This window comes from Ranitomeya variabilis, chromosome 7, assembly GCF_051348905.1.
Source record: "Ranitomeya variabilis isolate aRanVar5 chromosome 7, aRanVar5.hap1, whole genome shotgun sequence".
NCBI lineage: Eukaryota > Metazoa > Chordata > Amphibia > Anura > Dendrobatidae > Ranitomeya > Ranitomeya variabilis.
This window is the reverse complement of record NC_135238.1, coordinates 153,905,583-153,929,903: the sequence shown is the minus strand read 5'-3', so window position 1 is coordinate 153,929,903 and position 24,321 is coordinate 153,905,583. Positions and strand designations below refer to the sequence as shown.

Here is a 24,321-nt window from a genome sequence, read left to right as displayed (position 1 = left end):
CAAGAGCAGATACTGTCTGTGGATACACAGAACGCTGGGTCATCCAATCCTCAACCTGTTCCTACTTCCTCTCCCCTTCAGCAGTCACAGGAAACATTTGACCCCATGCTTGGCCACTCCGATAATCTGTTTGGTACAGTGTCTTGCGAAAGTATTCGGCTCCCTGGAACTTTTTAACCTTTCCCCATCAAGAGGGCTGTTGTCGATCATTTGATGACAACATCAGACTCAGACACCGATGGTAGCAGAGGTACCAGCTCTTTGCAACAGCGTGCATTAATGGGGAGAGACACGCCCAGCAGGTCCAAAAGAGGTGGGAGAAAATGTCCACAAACTGGGCCATCTTCAATAATCCGGCTCATCAGCAAGGGCTATGTGGACCGGTAACAATGTCAAGTAGGCAGAAGTTGAACAACATGATCGAGTATCTAAATGACCATACCTGCGTCCTTCCTGACACTTTGATTCTATTTAGTTACTGGGTATTAAAGCTGCACAGTTGGCCAGACCTCTCCTTATATGCCTTGGAGGTGCTGGCCTGCCCTACTGCTAGTGTGGTGTCAGAGCGTGTTTTCAGTGCCACTGGGGTGATCATCACAGATACATGCACACTGCTGACTGGACTGGATTTTGCCACAGTTTTTAAGCCCTCCAGATGACATCATCCCAACCTAAAGTCACCCAAAACGTTCTTTTATGCTACTGTGATCACATCCATCCCTTCCCATACAAACCCCTTTCCTCCTTCTAATTACATTTCTATACTACTCCTGCTTCTGCCACATGTGCCTCATGGTCAACAAGCTAGAAACAATGTTCCATTCATTAATATTTCCCATCTGAGGCAATTGTGATGAGACCTCCTTCCTGCATCAACCATGGTATCAAGCCCCTTGGGCTAATTTTTGGAAACACTATGTCTATGCCTGCACATTAGGCACTGGAACTATCGTGCTAGTAGTCTAGTTTCATAATTGTCTGGCTATTGAGGCCTCCTTCCTGCGTCAACCATGATACAGCCCCTAGGGCTAATTTTTTGAAGACACTATGTCTGCAACAACAAGGACAGTAGTCCAACCTTTTGAATTGTGAACCCCTTGTGATGAGGATGATGGGTGGCTTCTTCCTGCGTTAACCAACACACAGCTTTTTACCGCCTGATTTTAAACAATCATGCACCCATTTCAGCCTTTTCCTCACGTCCCCAGACCTCTTTGTAAGGTTCAGCATAAAATTACTCGCATTTCCCATTGTCTTGCATTGGACTTGCTACTCGTTACGAATACCTGAGTATTAAGACCTACTCGTTACGAGTATAGCGAGTCCGAATATTTCACTACTCGCTCATCCCTAGCGACCAAGGAAGGTTTGCTATGATGTCTGGAAGACTTGATATAAGCAGGTCCCTACTGGGCATTGGCCTCATCAGGGTGTTTGTATGAACAACACTCAGCTGATATGCCCTTGATTTGACACAGTATGAGTACAGAGTGGAGGAGCTGATGTTTTGGGTAAATGTTGCACTAGATCATCAAAGCCCCCTCATTTCTTGTGGATTACCCGTTATATGTATACTAATGAACATTTACTATTACAGTAGTTATTGTTACATGTTGTCATTTTAAAGAGGATCTAATATCATGCAGGGTTGTGTGCATATGTCAAAGCAGGGTGTGACTAATATAAAAATTAACTTTTAATACATCTACTAAAAACGGTATGAAAAACCACACAGAAAAAAGAAAAATTCAAGTAAAGGACTCACAGATAAGCTTCCCATTCAAAGGGAATAGAAGAACCACCAAATCCCCAACATTTGCATTTGGTATACCAATCTTTTAGGGGGAAAAAAATCATATGAATAACCACATGACATATATGATCACAAACCGTATATTTCTTATCTCCATCCGTCACATGAAGATGCAGTAGCCGTGATTAATGTAAAAATTGAAATGATCTCACCTCCGAACTTCCTTCTTTCTGGTGTCGGTAAGACCGCTTAATACTTGCACAGCATCTGGGAGGGGGGGGCCTCACGACTCTGGTCACACACATACCCGCCCACGCTGTCAAAAGAAATCCATTAACCCCAAAGTAGAAGACACATTTCCCTACGCGTTTCGTTGTATTCAACTCATCAGGGAAAACTCATGTATTGTCCCTCCCTCGCGATTGCCTCTATATCCCCGCGTTCAGTACCCCCCACGGAGCTGGAGGGACAATACATGAGTTTCCCCTGATGAGTTGAATACAACGAAACGCGTAGGGAAATGTGTCTTCTACTTTGGGGTTAATGGATTTCTTTTGACAGCATGGGCGGGTATGTGTGTGACCAGAGTAGTGAGGCCCCCCCTCCCAGATGCTGTGCAAGTATTAAGCGGTCTTACCGACACCAGAAAGAAGGAAGTTCGGAGGTGAGATCGTTTCAATTTTTACATTAATCACGGCTACTGCATCTTCATATGACGGATGGAGATAAGAAATATGCGGTTTGTGATCATATATGTCATGTGGTTATTCATATGATTTTTTTCCCGTAAAAGATTGGTATACCAAATGCAAATGTTGGGGATTTGGTGGTTCTTCTATTCCCTTTGAATGGGAATCTTATCTGTGAGTCCTTTACTTGATTTTTTTTTTTTTTTGTGTGGTTTTTCATACCGTTTTTAGTAGATGTATTAAAAGTTAATTTTTATATTAGTCACACCCTGCTTTGATATATCATTTTTTGATTGGTGGATATTTAGTTTTTTTTTATTTTAGGGTTGTGTGCATCTTTAAGCCCTTCTTGCCAAGGCCAATTTCTGTCTTCGTTATTTCTTCCTCTTCTTCCATGAGCCTTAAGTTTTTTTTATTTTTCTACACACATAGCTGTATGAGGGTTTGTTTTTTGCAGGACAAGTTGTACTTTTGAATGACTTCTTTGATTTTATCATGTGATGCACTGGAAAGTGGGAACAATAATCTGTGTTGAAATTGAAATAAAAAGTGCAATTTAAAAATAAATCCATAAACTATTGTTGTTTACCATGTTCATTATATGGTAAAACTGACCTGGCAATATGATTCTACATGTCAGTATTTTACCCATGAGTAGGTTTTTTTCAAAAGCTTGGCCATCAACAGCCAATATAATGTACTCACTGCACTTTATCAGGTTGATTGCACAAGGCAGATTTGGCTATTTGGGCTGAAATTCTCCAATCTTACAGTGGTTGGTCAGCTTGGTTGGACAAAGGTTATGTCTAAGGTTGATTTACATTTAGTTACGGTAGCAGCTGGTGCATTTAGTTTTGGGCCTATCTTCGAGGGTGGTTTATATGCTCAAATAACTTTGACCAAGGTTACAGACCACAATTAGATTGTTAGGGTTATGGCTTGTACACTATCATTGTTAGAAAAAGCCAGGCAATGCAAATTTCCCAGCTTTATAAAAATCCAGCCTCCTCTAACCTTGTGCCAAAAAACAGCAGCCATGGGTTCTTCAATGCAGCTAAAGAGCACTCTGAAAATGGTGGAGGCTCACAAAGCAAGGAAGGCTATAAGAAGATAGCAAAGTATTTTCAAGTTGCCCTTTCCTTAGTTCGAAATGTAATGGCAGTTTAACAGGAACAGTGGAGGTCAAGATAAGGTCTGGATGACCAAAGAAAATTTAAGTGAGAACTACTTGTAGGATTGCTAGAGAGGCAAATCAGAACCCCCGCTTGACTGCAAAAGACCTTCAGAAAAATGTAGCAGATTCTGGAATTGTGGTACATTATTCTACTGTTCAGAGACACCTGCACAAATATGGCCTTCATGGCAGTCATCAAAAGAAAACTTCTGCGTCTTCACCATAAAATTCAAAGTCAGAAGTATGCAAAAGAACATCTAAACAAGCCTGATGCATTTTGGAAACAAGTCCTGTGAACCGAGGAGGTTAAAATAGAACTCTTTGGCCACAATGATCAAAGGTATGTTTGGAGAAAAAAAAAAGACAGAATTTCAAGAAAAAAACATCTCGCCAACCATTAAGCATGGGGGTGGATCAATCATGCTTTGGGGTTGTGTTGCAGCCAATGGCATAGGGAACATTTCACTGGTAGAGGGAAGAATGGATTCTATGAAATTTCAACAAATTCTTGCTGCAAACATAACACCATCTGTAAAAAAGCTGAAGTTGAAAAGAGGATGGCTTCTACAAATGAATAATGATCCTAAACACAAGTCAAAATACACAATAGATTTCCTCAAAAGGTGCAAGCTGAAGGTTTTACAATGGCCCTCACAGTCACCTGATCTGAACATCATTAAAAATCTGTGGCTGGACCTCAAAAGAGCAGTGCATACAAGAAATCTCACAGAACTGGAAGAATTTTCCAAGGAAGAATTGATGAAAATTGAAAGACTCTTGTCTGGCTACAAAAAGCGTTTACAGGCTGTGATATTTGCAAAAGGGGGTGCTGCTAAATTTTAACCATGCAGCGTGCCCAAACTTTTGCATCAGTCCATTTTCCTTTTTGTAACTTTTAATATGTAAAGGATGAGAAAAAAATAATATACATGTCTATATATATCCTAAATACAAAGGAAATTTGTCATATTTAACTTAAGGCCTTTTAGAGATCTTTTCATCTTCAACTTGCTTAACTGTTCACAATAACAGTAATTTTGACCAGGGGTGCTCAAACTTTTACATGCCACTGTATGTAAACACCATATGTACCATGCATTATTATGTCTTACACATAAAATAAATACTTAATGTGGAAAGTAAGCCAACGAAGAGGTAGCATAAAATTAGACAAAGGGGTCTAAAGATGTGCCAAATGTATCATCCACCATGAGCCACTGTGATAAATTTGGCTCATCCAGTTTACTTCTAAGGTCTCTAAATGTAATGTTTTTTTAATGTTTCTGCCCCAGCATACAGATATAGACTGAAGGGCAGGAGGACATTGAGATCATACATAGACACAAAGTGGGGAAGAGCAAAATGAAACAAAAGGCGAGACGTATCGTCAGAATCTAAATGATGTTCTGAGCATTCCAGTACTTGCTCTCCCTGCAAATATAAAGTGTGCAAGAAGGATGAAAGATAACACAAACTGTTTTATCCTGGAAGTGGAGGAAGGCACAGAATACAGAGCAGCTGCAGAGTGGAAGGGAAAGGACCATTTTAGTAATAAAGGTGCTAGGGACCTTCTGCTGTTAACTCTCACTATACTTTTTATTGATCACATTTGTTCTACAAGAATTCATAAATTGTGAAGGGTCATTTAAAGTAGATGATAATTGTACTGCATCCATAAGATCCTCTGATGACAGAATCCAATAAGTAAAGGTATCAAACTGTTAAGCCAAGGATGTCTTAATGCCCCTATACACATTAGATTAATTTGACAAACATGCGGACTATCAAACATGCATAGGGTGTCTCAACTCTCCATCATCAAATGTTATCGAGGAGCTGCTGTTATTGGGACTGACATTTGTTCAGATGGGCTAAAAGGAATGAGCCTAGGACATATGTGTAATTTGTATGGCCATATTGTGGGGAAGTAAAATATTCATATATTCTGTTATGTTTTAGGTAAATAAAAAAAAGTCCCTAAAATTGTTACCTCCTAAAGGTTTTCTGAGCAAATTTACTATTTCTAATTTAAGTAGCTTAGAATAAGTTTAGATGCTCCAAATTTATTACAGTGGCTCATGCTCATTGGTGAATGTGGCCTATCTTGAAATTCCTTTTTCTAACTTGATATAAGATATTTTGTATTTGAAGATCAGTTGCCAATTAAATCACTCCTTATTGTTGGGTGAAGTGGAAATAGTGTAAAACAGTTGAACAAGTGTCTCATAATGTGAGCACCAGAAATGTTTCTCAGTTAGCTTGATAAATCTGCCCCGCTCTGTTACAGAACAGGTTTTATCACTTCTAATTTAATTCTGCTTTTTGCCTGACGAGTATAATGTTAATATATGAAAACTATATTGTATAATTCATGTCAATATATTGTGTAAATGTTGTCAGTCTTCAAGAACTAAGTTCATAAACCAACATATCCAATATGGCTGACCACCATGAGATAAGAAGTGATCCTAACGGAGTTAAGACAATTATAATTTTTCTTAGTTATCAACTATTTAGGGTGTGAGGGGCACGCAGACAGCCTTACAGTCCTACTGACCCCTGTACCACTCTCCATTAGGTAGTACCTTATACTACATGGTTTTGAACTATTCATTATGGCATAAAGCCTTGTACTTAGTGCTCACTGGGGTTCTGTTGCCATTATTCTCTAAGAAGATGAACCAGACCGGGGGTGTCTCTCTTGTGCAATATCAAGAGCACTGCTGCGGACTTACAGCAGGAGTCTGTGCATGTGTAAAAGAAGGACAGAGAGTGTGGGAGGAGCGCTGCAGTGAGCTTACCTGCCAGAGCGCAGGACCTGAAACATGTGACCTCCGGGGGAATGGACAGAGAGAGAGCCAGACGCCTAGTGGAGGAGGTGACCAGCAGAGCTGGAGAGTAGTCTGAACGTGTTGAAGTCAAGCCGGGAGGTCAATGTAGTGCCAAAAGGGTGAGAAGTAAGCGTGGTCAGGACGAAGCAAAAAGGTCGGGGAGCCGAAGATAGCAGTGCAGTACAAATGGGGCAGACAGGAGGGAAATTAGAGTACCTAGCCGAAGGTCAGAGCCAGAAGCAGACAATTAGCACAGAGTCATGAGGCAAAGCACAGAACGAGAAAACAGACCGAGTCATACACAAGAAAGCAACCGGACAACAGTATGCAAGCATACCAGGGGGTCAGACACACAGCCAAGACAGATGTATCACTGACAAGGATCCCCAGATGAAGGCGGGTAAATATAGCCCTCCCCAAACCAGAAGGAGGCTATGCAAATTAACCCCGAGAGGACAGAGAAGGAATCCTGTCTACAGCCATGACACGCCGGTTCCGGCACGGGACTGTTACCAACGTTTGTAATAATTATAGGGGATAACTCAAGAGACTCTTTGCGTGGAACAAGACAACTACAGGACACAGTCTTATAAGTGGTAAAGTCTATATTAACACACGGTGATTCAAACAGGTGCAGAGAGAAACTCAAGTCCACAGCACGTGGTGTAAATAATAAACGCAGTTTAGCAGTCTATAGGGAACTTCAGAGGAAAATGCAATCACGCAGAAAGTCTATGAAGCACAATTATTCTTGAAGATACGTGACACGAATAAGTCCTTGTTTAGTCCAAACACAGCTAGATATGCTTATAAGGCAGTTCAAATAATATCTTAGCTCAACCAGGGAGGCCTGGGTAATAGTCTCAGGTTTTTGCAGAGCAGCAACAGCTTACATGTCCAACAAATGCAGATGGAAGTAAACACAAGCAGCAGATGAAGGAGGATTACTGGAAACTGGTGTATGCGGCAGGAACTCAGGGCAGAGTAGCAGGATAACCACACAGGTTCACATGAGCAGGTATATAGCCAGGGAGCCACCAGGGTCAGGAGCTAGATGAAAGGCAGAATACTCTAGCACAGACTGAAGGCTGGGGTGGAGTTTTATAGCAGGAAGACACAGTGCACATGAGACCTAAGATGCCATCTTGGAAAAGGGCAGTAATGCACACAAGGTAATAAAAAGTATTCAGAGTCCTGACAACGTTGCACAGGGGAGAGCTTTTCAGAAATGGACCGACTTTTGCACTGGACAGTAGGGGGCGGGTTTGATATAAAAAGAGTGGTGCGTGGGAAAAAGAGGAGAGACCTGGAGGAAAGAGTGAGCGCACAGCAGTGAAAAGCAGGGCTGTGGAGTCGGTAAGCCACAGTTGCGACTCCGACTCCTGGATTTTATCAGGTTCCGACGCCGGCTCCGACTCCGACTCCGACTCCTTCATAAATGGCCAATTCGTAACAATAAATTTACTGTTGTAAAATATTAACATCGTGCTTATTCAGTTTCTCACCATCATATAAGTAATCAGACCACTTAGAGCAAAAACTATATTTATTAGAATACAATTAGAATATAGCAAATAACTTTTCTAAACTTTTCTAAACTCTTGTAAGTAAATATGCAATAAACACTGTTATGCAGTTAATAAGAAGAAATCTATAAATTTGTCCTCAGAAAAAGTATTGCCTCTGTCAGATCCTCCTTCATGGATGCCCTCAAATCTGATCTAATTATTTTGAGAGCAGAGAACAACCTCTCTACACTAACTTGGGTTGGTGGCAAAGCAGTAACCACTCGGGCAACATCTCTGACAATGTCATGATACAGAGGAATCGCTTGTTGCACTGTTATTTTTGATGAACGGTCAAATTTCTCAATTTCTTTTAGTGCACATGAAAAATTCTGCTGAAATGTACTGTGTTGTGAATTTGGATTCTGGCTCCCCCGGTGGCTACTGGTGGAATTGAACTGGTGTCTTCATCTTCTCTGTTCACCTGTTCCCATCAAGATGTGGGAGTCGCTATATAACCTTGCTGCTCTGTTAGTTGCTTGCCGGTCAACAATGTTATCAGAAGCCTCTCTGTGCTTGTTCCTGCTCCTAGACAACTACTAGATAAGTTGGACTCTTGTCCATGTTTGTTTTTGCATTTTTGTTCCAGTTCACAGCTGTAGTTTCGTTACTGTGTCTGGAAAGCTCTTGTGAACAGGAATTGCCACTCTGGTGTTATGAGTTAATGCCAGAGTTTTAAAGTAATTTCTGGATGGTGTTTTGATAGGGTTTTCAGCTGACCATGAAAGTGTCCTTTCTGTCTTCTGCTATGTAGTAAGTGGACCTCAAATTTGCTAAACCTATTTTCATACTACGTTTGTTATTTCATCTTAATTCACCGCCAATACATGTGGGGGGCCTCTGTCTCCTTTCGGGGTATTTCTCTAGAGGTGAGCTAGGACTAATATTTTCCTCTGCTAGTATTATTTAGTCCTCCGGCTGGTGCTGGGCATCTAGAATCAACGTAGGCATGCTACCCGGCCACTGCTAGTTGTGCGTTAGGTTTAGTTCATGGTCAGCTCAGTTCCCATCTTCCAAGAGCTAGTTCCTATATATGCTGATGCTATGTTCTCTTGCCATTGAGAACATGACAGTTTGACCGGCCCACTAAAGGGTTAAAATCCTTGGCTGAGAAAGGAGAGAAATAAGAAGTCTGCTGAGATTTTTTTTTTTTTTTCTCTCCTTCTAATCTTTGAATGGCTCTGTGTTCACCTGTTTGTAATGGATCTTCAGAGTGTAACTGCAGGTTTGAATAATCTCGCCACGAAGGTACAAAATTTGCAAGACTTTGTTTGTCATGCACCTGTATCTGAGCCGAGAATTCCTTTGCCGGAATTTTTCTCGGGGAATAGATCTGGGTTTCAGAATTTTCGAAATAATTGCAAATTATTTTTGTCCCTGAAATTTCGCTCTGCCGGAGACCCTGCTCAGCAGGTCAGGATTGTGATTTCCTTGCTCCGGGGCGACCCTCAAGACTGGGCTTTTTCATTGACACCAGGGGATCCTGCGTTGCTCAATGTGGATGCGTTTTTTCTGGCCTTGGGGTTGCTTTATGACGAACCTCATTTGGAGCTTCAGGCAGAAAAAACTTTGATGTCCCTATCTCAGGGGCAAGATGAAGCGGAAATTTACTGCCAAAGATTCCGTAAATGGTCTGTGCTTACTCAGTGGAATGAGTGCGCCCTGGCGGCGACTTTCAGAGAGGGTCTCTCTGATGCCATTAAGGATGTTATGGTGGGGTTCCCTGTGCCTGCGGGTCTGAATGAGTCCATGACAATGGCTATTCAGATCGATAGGCGTTTGCGGGAGCGCAAACCAGTGCACCATCTGGCGGTGTCCACTGAGAAGTCGCCAGAGAGTATGCAGTGTGATAGAATTCTGTCCCGAAGCGAGCGGCAGAATTTTAGATGGAAAAATGGGTTGTGTTTCTATTGTGGTGATTCTACTCATGTTATATCAGCATGCTCTAAGCGCACTAAAAAGCTTGATAAATCTGTTTCCATTTGCACCTTACCGTCTAAGTTTATTCTATCTGTGACCCTGATTTGCTCTTTGTCATCTATTACCACGGACGCCTATGTCGACTCTGGCGCCGCTTTGAGTCTTATGGATTGGTCCTTCGCCAAACGCTGTGGGTATGATTTAGAGCCTTTGGAGACTCCTATTCCTCTGAAGGGGATTGACTCCACCCCATTGGCTAATAATAAACCACAATCAGGGGCGTAACTACCGCGGTCGCAGCGGTCGCCATTGCGACCGGGCCCCGCAGGTCAGGGGCCCCGGCAGGCTCGGACTGGCCCACCGGGGAGGGCCCCCACTGCTCCGGGGGCCCCCCTGGCCGCCCCCCACCCACCCTCCTTGAAGACGATACTCACCCTGCTGCCTGCTCCAGCGATGGTCTCGGCGTCTGCTCTGCACTGCATCTTCTTCCTGCTTGTGCGGTCACGTGGTACCGCTTCATTAAGGCCATGAATATGCGTATATTCATGACTTTAATCAGTATCACATGACCGCACAAGCACAAGCAGGAAGAAGATGCAGTGCAGAGCAGATGCCGAGACCATCGCTGGAGCAGGCAGCAGGGTGAGTATCGTCTTCAAGGAGGGTGGGTGGGGGGCGGCCAGGGGGGCCCCCGGAGCGGCGGGTGCCCCTGGAGCAGTGGGGGACACTGGGGGGGGGGGCAGAATGCTGGAGACACACACTGGGGCAGAATGCTGGAGACACACACTGGGGCAGAATGCTGGAGTGGAGACACACACTGGGGCAGAATGCTGGAGACACACACTGGGGCAGAATGCTGGAGACACACACTGGGGCAGAATGCTGGCGACACACACTGGGGCAGAATGCTGGCGACACACACTGGGGCAGAATGCTGGCGACACACACTGGGGCAGAATGCTGGAGACACACACTGGGGCAGAATGCTGGCGACACACACTGGGGCAGAATGCTGGAGACACACACTGGGGCAGAATGCTGGCGACACACACTGGGGCAGAATGCTGGCGACACACACTGGGGCAGAATGCTGGAGACACACACTGGGGCAGAATGCTGGAGACACACACTGGGGCAGAATGCTGGAGACACACACTGGGGCAGAATGCTGGAGACACACACTGGGGCAGAATGCTGGAGACACACACTGGGGCAGAATGCTGGAGACACACACTGGGGCAGAATGCTGGAGACACACACTGGGGCAGAATGCTGGAGACACACACTGGGGCAGAATGCTGGAGACACACACTGGGGCAGAATGCTGGAGACACACACTGGGGCAGAATGCTGGAGACACACACTGGGGCAGAATGCTGGAGACACACACTGGGGCAGAATGCTGGAGACCAGGGGCGGAACTACCGGGGTCGCAGAGGTCGCGGCTGCACCAGGGCCCGGGCCCAAAAGAGGGCCCGGTGCCGCCGCGACCTCTGCGACCTCGGTAGTCCGCCGTGGGCGCAGCTTACCGGGCCGCCGCCAGGATGAATTGCAGGCTGAGCGGCCGGTCACTGTGGGGGCAGGCCGTGCGGCGTCACGTTCTTCGGCTCCTCCTCCTCCTTTTCGCGGGGCTGCCAGGCGCGCGCGCGCTGCCTGGGGGACTTCGAGCGGTGAAGCCAAGGTACGTGCAGCAGCAACATGTGGGACATGTGGGGGGTGCGACATGTGGGTGCGCCATGCTCTTCCCAGGTCCCGGGCTGCCTGGCGATGCCGATCGCCGGGCCCCCGGCCCAGGTATGTCCGGGCGGCAGGAGCCGGTGCCATTATCGTTTAGCTGGGGGGGGGTGCCCTGCATAGTGCTATTGGTCAGCTAGGGGGGGGGGTGCCCTGCATGGTGCTATTGGTCAGGTGGGGGGCCCTGCATGGTGCTATTGGTCAGCTGGGGGGGGCCCTGCATGGTGGGGGGCCCTGCATGGTGCTATTCAGCTGGGGGGGGGGCCCTGCATGGTGCCATAATGGGGGGGGGGGGGGCCCCATTCAAAAGTTCGCACCGGGGCCCGCAGGACTGTTGTTACGCCCCTGACCACAATACTGGACACAAGTAACTATGCGTATTAATCCGGATCACCAGGAGATTATTCGCTTTCTGGTGCTGTATAATCTACATGATGATTTGGTGCTAGGATTGCCTTGGCTGCAATCTCACAACCCAGTCCTCGACTGGAGAGCTATGTCTGTGTTGAGCTGGGGATGTAAGGGGGCTCATGGGGATGTACCTGTGGTTTCCATTTCATCATCTATTCCCTCTGAAATTCCTGAGTTCCTGTCTGACTATCGTGACGTCTTTGAAGAATCCAAGCTTGGTTCGTTACCTCCGCACCGAGAGTGCGATTGTGCCATAGATTTAATCCCGGGTAGTAAATACCCAAAGGGTCGTTTGTTTAATCTGTCTGTGCCTGAACATGCTGCTATGCGAGAATATATAAAGGAGTCCTTGGAAAAGGGACATATTCGTCCATCGTCATCTCCCTTAGGAGCCGGTTTTTTCTTTGTGTCAAAAAAAGACGGCTCTTTGAGACCTTGTATCGATTATCGGCTTTTGAACAAAATCACTGTTAAATATCAATACCCATTGCCGTTGCTGACTGATTTGTTTGCTCGCATAAAGGGGGCCAAGTGGTTCTCTAAGATTGACCTTCGTGGGGCGTATAATTTGGTGCGAATCAGGCAGGGGGATGAGTGGAAAACCGCATTTAATACGCCCGAGGGCCACTTTGAGTATTTAGTGATGCCTTTTGGTCTTTCAAATGCTCCGTCAGTTTTCCAGTCCTTTATGCATGATATTTTTCGCGATTATTTGGATAAATTTATGATTGTGTATCTGGATGATATTTTGATTTTTTCGGATGACTGGGACTCTCATGTCCAGCAAGTCAGGAGGGTTTTCCAGGTTTTGCGGTCTAATTCTTTGTGTGTGAAGGGTTCTAAGTGTGTTTTTGGGGTACAGAGGATTTCCTTTTTGGGATATATTTTTTCTCCCTCTTCCATTGAAATGGATCCTGTCAAGGTTCAAGCTATTTGTGATTGGACGCAGCCCTCTTCTCTTAAGAGTCTTCAGAAATTTTTGGGCTTTGCTAACTTTTATCGTCGATTTATTGCTGGTTTTTCGGATATTGCTAAGCCATTGACCGATTTGACTAAGAAGGGTGCTGATGTTGCTGATTGGTCCCCTGACGCTGTGGAGGCCTTTCGGGAGCTTAAGCGCCGTTTTTCCTCTGCCCCTGTGTTGCGTCAGCCTGATGTTGCTCTACCTTTTCAGGTTGAGGTCGACGCTTCTGAGATCGGAGCTGGGGCAGTGTTGTCGCAGAAAAGTTCTGACTGCTCCGTGATGAGGCCTTGTGCCTTCTTTTCCCGTAAATTTTCGCCCGCTGAGCGGAATTATGATGTTGGGAATCGGGAGCTTTTGGCCATGAAGTGGGCTTTTGAGGAGTGGCGCCATTGGCTTGAGGGGGCCAGACATCAGGTGGTGGTATTGACTGACCACAAAAATTTGATTTATCTTGAGACCGCCAGGCGCCTGAATCCTAGACAGGCGCGCTGGTCATTATTTTTCTCTCGGTTTAATTTTGTGGTGTCATACCTACCGGGTTCTAAGAATGTTAAGGCGGATGCCCTTTCTAGGAGTTTTGAGCCTGACTCGCCTGGTAACTCTGAGCCCACAGGTATCCTTAAGGATGGAGTGGTATTGTCAGCCGTGTCTCCAGACCTGCGGCGGGCCTTGCAGGAGTTTCAGGCGGATAGACCGGATCGTTGCCCACCTGATAAACTGTTTGTTCCTGATGATTGGACCAGTAGAGTCATCTCTGAGGTTCATTCTTCTGCGTTGGCAGGTCATCCTGGCATTTTTGGTACCAGGGATTTGGTGGCAAGGTCCTTCTGGTGGCCTTCCCTGTCACGAGATGTGCGAGGCTTTGTGCAGTCTTGTGACGTTTGTGCTCGGGCCAAGCCTTGTTGTTCTCGGGCTAGTGGATTATTGTTGCCCTTGCCTATTCCTAAGAGGCCTTGGACGCACATCTCGATGGATTTTATTTCAGATCTGCCTGTTTCTCAGAAGATGTCTGTCATCTGGGTGGTGTGTGACCGTTTCTCTAAGATGGTCCATTTGGTTCCTCTGCCCAAGTTGCCTTCTTCTTCCGAGTTGGTTCCTCTGTTTTTTCAAAATGTTGTTCGTTTGCATGGTATTCCTGAGAATATCATTTCTGACAGAGGGACCCAATTCGTGTCTAGATTTTGGCGGGCATTCTGTGCTAGGATGGGCATAGATTTATCTTTTTCGTCCGCTTTCCATCCTCAGACGAATGGCCAGACCGAGCGGACTAATCAGACCCTGGAGACATATCTGAGGTGTTTTGTGTCTGCTGACCAGGATGATTGGGTTGCTTTTTTGCCATTGGCAGAGTTCGCTCTCAATAATCGGGCCAGCTCTGCCACTTTGGTGTCCCCGTTTTTCTGTAATTCGGGGTTTCATCCTCGATTTTCCTCTGGTCAGGTGGAATCTTCGGATTGTCCTGGAGTGGATGCTGTGGTGGAGAGATTGCATCAGATCTGGGGGCAGGTGGTGGACAATTTGAGGTTGTCCCAGGAGAAGACTCAGCTTTTTGCCAACCGCCACCGTCGTGTTGGTCCTCGGCTTTGTGTTGGGGATTTGGTGTGGTTGTCTTCTCGTTTTGTCCCTATGAGGGTCTCTTCTCCTAAGTTTAAGCCTCGGTTCATCGGCCCGTATAAGATATTGGAGATTCTTAACCCTGTTTCCTTCCGTTTGGACCTCCCTGCATCCTTTTCTATTCATAACGTTTTTCATCGGTCATTATTGCGCAGGTATGAGGTACCGGTTGTGCCTTCCGTTGAGCCTCCTGCTCCGGTGTTGGTTGAGGGTGAGTTGGAGTACGTTGTGGAGAAAATCTTAGACTCTCGTGTTTCCAGACGGAGACTCCAGTATCTGGTCAAGTGGAAGGGATACGGCCAGGAGGATAATTCTTGGGTGAATGCTTCTGATGTTCATGCCTCTGATTTGGTTCGTGCCTTTCATAGGGCCCATCCTGATCGCCCTGGTGGTTCTGGTGAGGGTTCGGTGCCCCCTCCTTGAGGGGGGGGGTACTGTTGTGAATTTGGATTCTGGCTCCCCCGGTGGCTACTGGTGGAATTGAACTGGTGTCTTCATCTTCTCTGTTCACCTGTTCCCATCAAGATGTGGGAGTCGCTATATAACCTTGCTGCTCTGTTAGTTGCTTGCCGGTCAACAATGTTATCAGAAGCCTCTCTGTGCTTGTTCCTGCTCCTAGACAACTACTAGATAAGTTGGACTCTTGTCCATGTTTGTTTTTGCATTTTTGTTCCAGTTCACAGCTGTAGTTTCGTTACTGTGTCTGGAAAGCTCTTGTGAACAGGAATTGCCACTCTGGTGTTATGAGTTAATGCCAGAGTTTTAAAGTAATTTCTGGATGGTGTTTTGATAGGGTTTTCAGCTGACCATGAAAGTGTCCTTTCTGTCTTCTGCTATGTAGTAAGTGGACCTCAAATTTGCTAAACCTATTTTCATACTACGTTTGTTATTTCATCTTAATTCACCGCCAATACATGTGGGGGGCCTCTGTCTCCTTTCGGGGTATTTCTCTAGAGGTGAGCTAGGACTAATATTTTCCTCTGCTAGTATTATTTAGTCCTCCGGCTGGTGCTGGGCATCTAGAATCAACGTAGGCATGCTACCCGGCCACTGCTAGTTGTGCGTTAGGTTTAGTTCATGGTCAGCTCAGTTCCCATCTTCCAAGAGCTAGTTCCTATATATGCTGATGCTATGTTCTCTTGCCATTGAGAACATGACAGTACTGGCTGTGTTCTTTGATGGGGATGACTCTTCTTCTATGCGGGAACGCTTTGCACGGTCCTTGTGATCCAAATATTTTTCGAAATTAAATTCTTCATCAGTTGATCAGGGTGAAGATGTGGCAGGACGACCAAATTCTTCTTGTTCCTCCTAACTGTTCTGCAACCCTTTCATCCTGACTGCTATTTCAAACAGAGCTTCTTTTCCTTTAGTTAGCTGTTGATCATCTAGAAGAATCCGATGCATTGGGTCTACATAAACAGCTGCCAAAAGAATGTTATTTTGTAATAGTAGCTCCTCTCTCCGTTTCATTGATGTAGCAATGCCACTTGCAATTAACCCTCCTCTTTGGGACAGGCGAAACATCAGGTTCTTCCACTCCTTTAAGAAAATACCTGGAGTTAAGTCCTCTGCTTGTAATTTTTTAGTCACTGTAAATGGGTGCTCTAGCAATTTTTCCAGCTCAGTCACCTGATTCCACTGACTTTCATTTAGCGTCAGTTGAGGGTTAGCCATGTCTACAAGAAAGGTTTTCAGTTCAACCAAGCGCTGAATCATTAAGTAAGTACTGCCCCATCGTGTGGCTTGATCAATAATTGCCCTTTTTCCAGCAAGTCTCTTAAAAATTGAATCAACTTTAGGGGTTCTGGCAACAGTAGCCAATTTTCTCACCTTGCCAATCAGTGCAGCAGCATGTCCTTCTTGGAGACTGTCTCTTATAGCCAGCTGTAGCGTATGCACAACACAGCGCATGTGATGAATGAAAGAACGTATTGACACGTATTGTTGCTGTTCATCTGAAGCAACTTCAGTTTGCTCCAGAGTTACAATACTGTGTTCCTCTATTTCAAACATTTATGTGTCTGTGGACCCAGAATGTTCTTCTAGCTGCTGGTCACCATCATTGCTCTTATTCATTAGCTTAATAGTACTTATCATATTTGAAGCATTGTCAGTTACGACAGAAAGAACTTGCTCTTTTTTAAGTTCATAGTCTTGCAGAACCTTTTCCACCAAGACCTGGAGAAACTCACTGGTGTGATGAGCTTTGGTGTCTTTTACTGCCAATGTCTTGGTAACTATTTCATTTTTGTCACAAACAAATCCGACATCGATGGCAAAATAGTTCACTCTGTGACGTGTGCAGGCATCCATTTTAAGAAACAGAAAGCATCCCTTGAGAGTTTTTTTAAGTTCTTCCTTTTGTTTAAAAGCTTCTTCGATTACTAATTTTCTAATACTCTCTCTCTCTCCAGAGAAACACCAAGCTTGCAGGCCATTTCCCCATTCAGACACATAAAAGCTGGTCGTGAAAATAATGAAATAGGCACACTATCCTTTACAACAAGCTCTATGATCTGTTTTTTAAATGTATCTACTGTCATTGTCACAGTAACTTTGTCACTGACAAAATATCTTGCAACTGATGGCTGCAAAGTTCTCTGCTCCATTGTTTGGCTGGAAGAGCTGGGCACTGGTTCATTGGTTTGGATGCAGTCTTTCTCATCCACTGCTTTCAGTACTTCTGGATGAAAGCGCTGTAAATGTCTCTTTAGATTTGAAGCTCTGGTAGGAGCATTTTTATCTTTGCCTGAATATGCACTGATCTTGGCTTAACAGCATTTGTTTTCATCTGGATCATTTGTCATACACTGACAGACATAATGTTTTCTATTTTGAGTGATGGTGAAATGTTCAAATACAGCTGATTTAATGTGACGCTTCTATGACATTCTCAGGTTTTTAATTCTGCATTCACAATCCAAATGACAATTGTTTTTCCTAAAAACAATTGTACAAAATTATTGCCAGGTCGTACAACTGATATAGTGGTCAGTAATACTGTTATTCCTCATGTACTCACAGTTAACTGATGCAAAGTTTGTTGAAAGGATAATACTTCTTACAGTCTTCCTCTTCTGAGTAGCAGCTGTGAGATGCTTGGAAGACGCACACCTAGTAAACATCTAGTCTAGATGAGGAGCTTTATTACTAAGAATTTGCAACACATTTTCACTTTCAGTTTCATACATTGTAAGTAGGGGGGTTGGGGCACCATGGGGTTAACCAAGTATAAGATTAGATAAGGGCAGTGGAGAACAGTGACACACAAGAAGTAAGAAATGTCTCTATCTCCAGCAGAACTGCTTATCACTGTTGTTCATAGTTTGATAGAACATATATATTTGAGTAACATTTATAAAATTCATATGAAAGTTCAATTATGAAATATTAATACATTTTCTTTAAAGCTGGAGTCGGAGTCGGTACATTTCTACCGACTCCAACTCCGACTCCAACCAAAACTAACTCCGACTCCACGACTCCGACTCCGACTCCACAGCCCAAAAGTGCAGGCCTTGTCCTCAGAGCATCACGTGAGCGCAGGCCCACCTTGCAGATCCCCTGTGACTGTGACCACTGTTTGCGAACTGCATACTGCAAAGCCTCCGTTATCTCCCGTTCCTGGAGGTGACTCACACTCTACACCAGTGACTGCTGCATGCGTGCGTTCCTGCCAAGAACAGGCGACTAGGCCAGAACTGTCTGACTCCTCACCCGCATACACCATGGAGCAGAGCTGCGCTCCGGCGGTATCACCCATTGAGCTGATCCTTATACGAGGAAACCGTAGGAAAAGAAGCCCACCTAGGACAGTAAGGACTCCCCGCTTGCATCGAGAGCCGGACCTCCATCCACTCAGGACAACTCCGGAACGTCACGTGCCGCTGGTGTTGGCGCCACCGTTGGAGACTGAGACGCTGCAATCAAGAAACCGACAGACTGATAAGTTTACTCCCTTTTGAACATTTTCGTTACTCTTGTTCTCCCTAGTCATCCCTTCCGTTCCCACATTGCTCTATACCTTACCTCCCATACTCCTTCTCTCCCTGGGTGGAGTTTAACTCTGTTAATAAATTTGTTAAATCTTGATCTGCCTCCTGTCCGTGATGACATCCCGGTTCCTGCATTTCTACAATTCTCTGGACACAGTGATTTCCCTGATATTGGTTTACACCCTTATTAGCCAGTCTCATCTTCCCTTCCTTCTATCTTTTTGACTTATATCATAAATTGCTGCTTTTTGTCCCCTCTTTTTTTGGAGGCTCCGTTGCCCAGTCTTAAAGGGAATGTTTTATCAGAAAATTACCTAATGTTTAAATTCCTTTTTGTTGTTTTTTTTCTAAATTCTATGAATGTATTTTTCCCAAATCACAAACATTACTAAAAATATATAAGTGAGAAATCTTGCAATTTTCACACTGGCCACTGCGGCCTTTTTAGCCTTTAATTTCATTTTCTTTCAGGAAACAATACTTGTACATTTTGCCAGAATGTGATTGAAGTATCTAATGAGCATGTGCAAACATCATTGTGCAGGGAGGAGGAGCAGGGGAGCTATGACATCCCCTATTGTGAATCTTATGTTATCGGCTGTGTACAGAGGTGTTTCTAGCCTCTGATGATAAGGAAATTGCAGTAAACTCTTCCTGAAAGGACAGGAAGTATCTGAAACTGCCCTAGAGGCCAGTGTGAAAATTGCAAGATTTCTCATTTTTATTTTTAATAAAGATCACAATATGAAAATATAAAAATGTTTGTACATTAAAAAAATACATGTAGCACATAAACGTGATTGAGACAACAGGTCATTTTCTGCTGACTCATTTTATTAACTTAACTAAGAACAGCTTATCGTCATAAATCGCCTTTAATAACTTTGTCATTTTACTGTAATCTTGTCTACAGGTAATGCATTTTAATGATGTAATTACATGTCTAATTTTAACAACCAGATTAAACTTTATTAGTATGCCATTAATTTAGAAAAAGAAGAAAAAAACAGAATAAAAAAACGAACAATAAAAAGCTTGTAATCTTTAGAGAAATACAGCCTGTGACCCATCAAAGAGGCTGAAAATCTCTTTCCTCTGTGTTCATTCCAGGGGTGCTGGCTGTATATTCATAGAGATGCTTCAGGGATACCCAGCATTCTCTGGAGTGTCAGATGCCTTTGAGCAACTTGAAAAGATTTGGTCGGTAAGTAGACGACTATTACAATCTGCACAATACTTTTACCCATTATAAGCTGATACTTTTTTGGACTTTTTTATTTTTCTCCCTAGGTTTTACAATTGTAAGTATATTAGGATCAGTCAATGTAATAGATAAACACAAAGTGTAACCGAGCTTCTAATATAGAGATTATATTATTGTCACGATATCGCGATTACAATACCTTACAAATACAGTATGTACACCGAGTGGGATAACATGAAGCTCGTTAGACCCTGATGTAAAATCTCCAACAGGAGCCCCAACTATTGCAAGTATTTAAAGGGGTTATCCAGGACTATTTAAGTGTTTTCTTATGGGCCTAAGAACTCACAGGCAGTTAGTTGCTCACAGTCGATCTCACAGACCACTCTTGCCGGTGATTCAGTGGCTCATATCACATCAATAGAGCAGAAACTTCTCTTCCACTCTGCTCAGCTGAAGGGGTGTGACTGCCGACGTGATGCTGATTGACAGCCATCTCCCTGCTGCCAACTGCTGGGAGCTGGCTGTCAATCAGTATGACTTCGACAAAGCAGCCCAGAGGAGGAAGAGCTGCACTGTCGGTGTGGAGCAGCTGAATTTCCGAATGGAATGGTCTGTGACCGCTCTGATTCGGCTCCCAGTAGAACAGGAAGGTACTTACCTCTGTTATCATCTACCTGCCTATTAGTTTTAGGCCCATAGTAAAAAATATAAAATAGTCCTGGACAACCCCTTTTAATATTAATAGACTTCCCATTTGGATCAAAGTGACCTTTTGCGCCCCTAAACTCCTGGCGCAATTCAAATTCAATGTTTTTATCTTTGTTGCAGTACATTCCGTAAGTGGATGGTGACCCACATGGTAGTCTAATGGATGCTGACTCACATGGTGGTCTAATGGGTGCTGATCCACATGGTAGCCTATTAGGTGCTAATCCACATGGTAGTCTAATGGGTGCTGATCCACATTGTAGTCTAATGGGTGCTGATTCACATGGTGGTCTAATTGGTTCTGATCCATATGGTAGTCTATTAGGTGCTAATCCACATGGTAGTCTATTAGGTTCTGATCCACATGGTAGTCTAATGGGTGCTGATCTGCATGGTAGTCTAATGGGTGCTGATCCACATGGTAGTCTATTTATTTATATAGCACCATTGATTCCATGGTGCTGTACATGAGAAGGGGTTACATACAAATTAGAGATATCACTTACAGTAAGCAAACTAGCAATTACAGACTGATACAGAGGGGAGAGGACCCTGCCCTTGCATTCTACAGGATGGTGGGGAAGGAGATAATAGGTTGAGGGTTGTAGGAGCTCCAGTGTTGGTGAGACGGTAGCTTCGGTAGTGGTGAGGAGGCAGCAGGGTCAGTGCATGCTGTAAGCCTTCCTGAAGAGGTGGGTTTTCAGGTTCCGTCTGAAGGATCTGAATGTGGTTGATAGTCGGATGTGTTGGGGCATATAATTCCAGAGGATGGGGGATATTCTGAAGAAGTCTTGGAGGCGGTTGGGTAAGGAGCGGATAAGTGTGAAGGAGAGAAGGAGGTCTTGGGAGGACCGGAGATTACGTGAGGGAAGATATCGGGAGATTAGTTCAGAGATATATGTGGAGCGCCCCCGCACCGCCGCAGGGCCGAGGGGTACCCGGAGCCGGGCCTCTAGTTCTCAGTCTCGGGGTTGTCACGGTGGCTAGACCCGGTCCGTGGCCCTGTCCGTCAGTGGGGGACGTCCGGTGTAATAGGTGGTAGTAATGGTAGCGATGGAGTGGTAAAGTTGTGGGGTGTAAGTCGCGGTAAATAACGAGGACACCAGGTTGCAGTCTCTTTACCTCTTTACTGGAGATCTCTGAGTCCTCAGTCCAGAACACGGTTCACCAGGCTACGCAAGTCCGGCCGGTCCAATGGCACCTCCAGAGTTCTCCTCTCAGGTGGAAATCTGTGCCTTCCTTCTAGCGCTATGTGTTGTAGTCCTTCCCTGCTGTGCTCACGGAAAGTAACCCCACAACGGTTGTGTCTGTTTCTTAAGTTCCCTCACAACTCGATTTGATGTTCCTCTGTAATCCACCCCTTCCCTGTATTCAGGTTGGAATGGCACCCGTTTGTCAGGTAGGCCTGGAGTTCTTCCGGGACCCTAGAGTCGCCCCTCTCCCGCAATTGCCCCCCAAGACTTCATAGGTGATATGTGGTAGACAGCCCGCCTGAGACCGACTGTCCTGCCGCTGTTTGGAGTATGGCTTGAAGCTGTATTCTAATCCACTCCCTCGGCGTTCCGGCCACCGGTATTGCGCCTCAGCAGGGTGCTGCCTCTTTCAACAAAACCCCTGCTGGTATTCTCCTTCTGCTTGATCTCGTTTCTCACTCAGCACAATCTATCTCGCTTCTAGTCCTTTCTTGAGTCCCGCCGCTTCCAGGAGCCTGCGCGGACCCGTTACGCTCTTTCAATGCCAAGCCTCTGCCAGGATCCCACCCCTGGCAGAGACCCTACAGTCTCTCCCTTCACAACACCCCCTGCCACAGGGTGTTGCTCCGTTCAATCCCGTCAGCGTTCTCTTCTAACTTCCTGCCTGACCCCCAGTTTACCCACTATGGTGGGGAGTGGCCTAATGAATAGCACCCTTAGCTCCCCCCGGAGGCCCAGCTGTGAAACATATTGGTGTCTGTGATACCTGATTGGAGGAACTCCTTCGGTGCCATCGAACGTACCATGGCTCCCCTTAGCGGCGAAGCCACAGCACTGCAACGACCAGGACTCTGGGGCGCTGCACTCCCCCCTGGTTAAACACAGTACTCCGGGACTGGGAAGAAAAACAACAATACAGATTAGCAAAAAGACATACAATTTTGTTGAGTGCAAAACAATAAGTATACTTGAACAGGCTTCCCTTTATGGGAGGTGAGGACACTTTTAACGTTACAAACATGGTCAACATTATAAATTACAGGCTATGCATAACTCCTGTTACCCAACCGGGTATTCTACTTAGTGCACATTCTGGAACAATAAATTAACATTGCCTTTAAGAAACATACACTCTTAGTTTACCAAAGGCCTTCCTATAATCACATTACAGGGTAAGGTAACTTCACATTCTCCTTCTTTGAACCTGCAGGACCGCCTGTCCCTATGGCACCAGACCTACTGCCTCTCCTTTCTTTTACAGGACCGCCCCGTTCAGCCAGGGCCTACTGCCTTTCGCTACTATACATAGTATAGACATAACATTCCTTTCGTTTAAAGAACTCTGAGCCAGCTCTACTCGGCTCCTTTAAGGACTCACTCTCTAACCCCTACGGGTTCACTCTCTGTCCTTAGTAACAAAGTAACTTTCTATGGGGACGCAGGGTTTACCTTCTATCCTCACCTTCATTATTACTTCGCTTACTTTCAACTATGCAGACCTCTATCTCTACCCCTACGGGCTCTCTGCATCTTTTCTTTCTGCAAAACATTATTTAGATTTCACATTTCAACAAATTCAACACATATAACTTAGCATGTAAAACAGTTACATTTCTTTTCAAGGCATCATTATGGCATTACTGTTCTGTAACAGTATCTCTCTCAAGTTCAGTTTCTCACATCCCCTTTAAGAGGGGACCAAGTCTTTCTGAGATAGCTCGTTTTCTCAGCCTACCAGTCCATGCAAAGGTTCCGGTATGGTATCTTCGCAAAGTGTCTTTAACTAGAACCGGTAGGAAAGGTATCTTCACAAAGTGTCTTTGACTCAAACCAATAGGGCAAATATCTTCGCAAAGTGTCTTTGGCTAAAACCAGTAGGGAGCACCTTTAAGAAGGTGCAAACTATTTACAAAGGAAGTTCGAATCATGCACAGTCCATGATTTCTGCAGTTCTTTAAACTCGTGCAACAACTTCAAGGAAAAACAACAAAGGGGGATCCCAGGTCAACAGAGGGATCCATTAACCCTGGGCGGGTTTAGCAGCAACTTAAAGGAATAAAAGACAAACAGTAACTATTTACATTTTCATGATATCGAGGTTTATTCTTCTTCAGGCGGCTCGGGCTCCTGCCCCCCAGCCACCGTGGTGCCAGCGTCCGCGGTTCGAACATGAAGATGAACTCGACTGGCCAACTCGGTGGCCGCAACCAGGCGCACCGTTGCAATGGTGACACGATCGGGTGCTCCTGGGACCAGGTCCGAGGCGGTAAGGGTCGCGGCTCCAGTCATACACCGCCTAACATTCCGTGCATACCACCCGAGCGGGTTCTGGTGGCGGCTGTAGGTCACTGAATCCCCCTTTTGCAATGGTTCTCCACTTCGGCCACAGCAGGGAGCCCTCACGTTACAGTGCGCAACAAAAACGTCAGTATCCAATCCTGGCTCGTGTATGAGGCCCCAACCTCTTCTTGCATGGTAGGCCAACACAGTGCCCCGCCTTGTCACGTCTCTGTCATCCCATGCCGGGGGGGGTTGTTGTACTTTCGATGGGCCCATCGAC

General features: G+C 45.2%; 1 protein-coding gene across 2 annotated transcripts in view; it reads left to right on the top strand.

Annotated features, from left to right (window-relative positions):
• Positions 1 to 24,321, top strand: part of CDK15 (cyclin dependent kinase 15) — a 550,498-nt gene that overhangs the window by 378,720 nt on the left and 147,457 nt on the right. For both annotated transcript variants that reach the window (XM_077272097.1, XM_077272099.1), the window contains one exon: positions 19,764 to 19,857. In XM_077272097.1, coding sequence (XP_077128212.1) covers positions 19,764 to 19,857 — 94 coding nt within the window. The remainder of the gene's footprint in view (positions 1 to 19,763; positions 19,858 to 24,321) is intronic.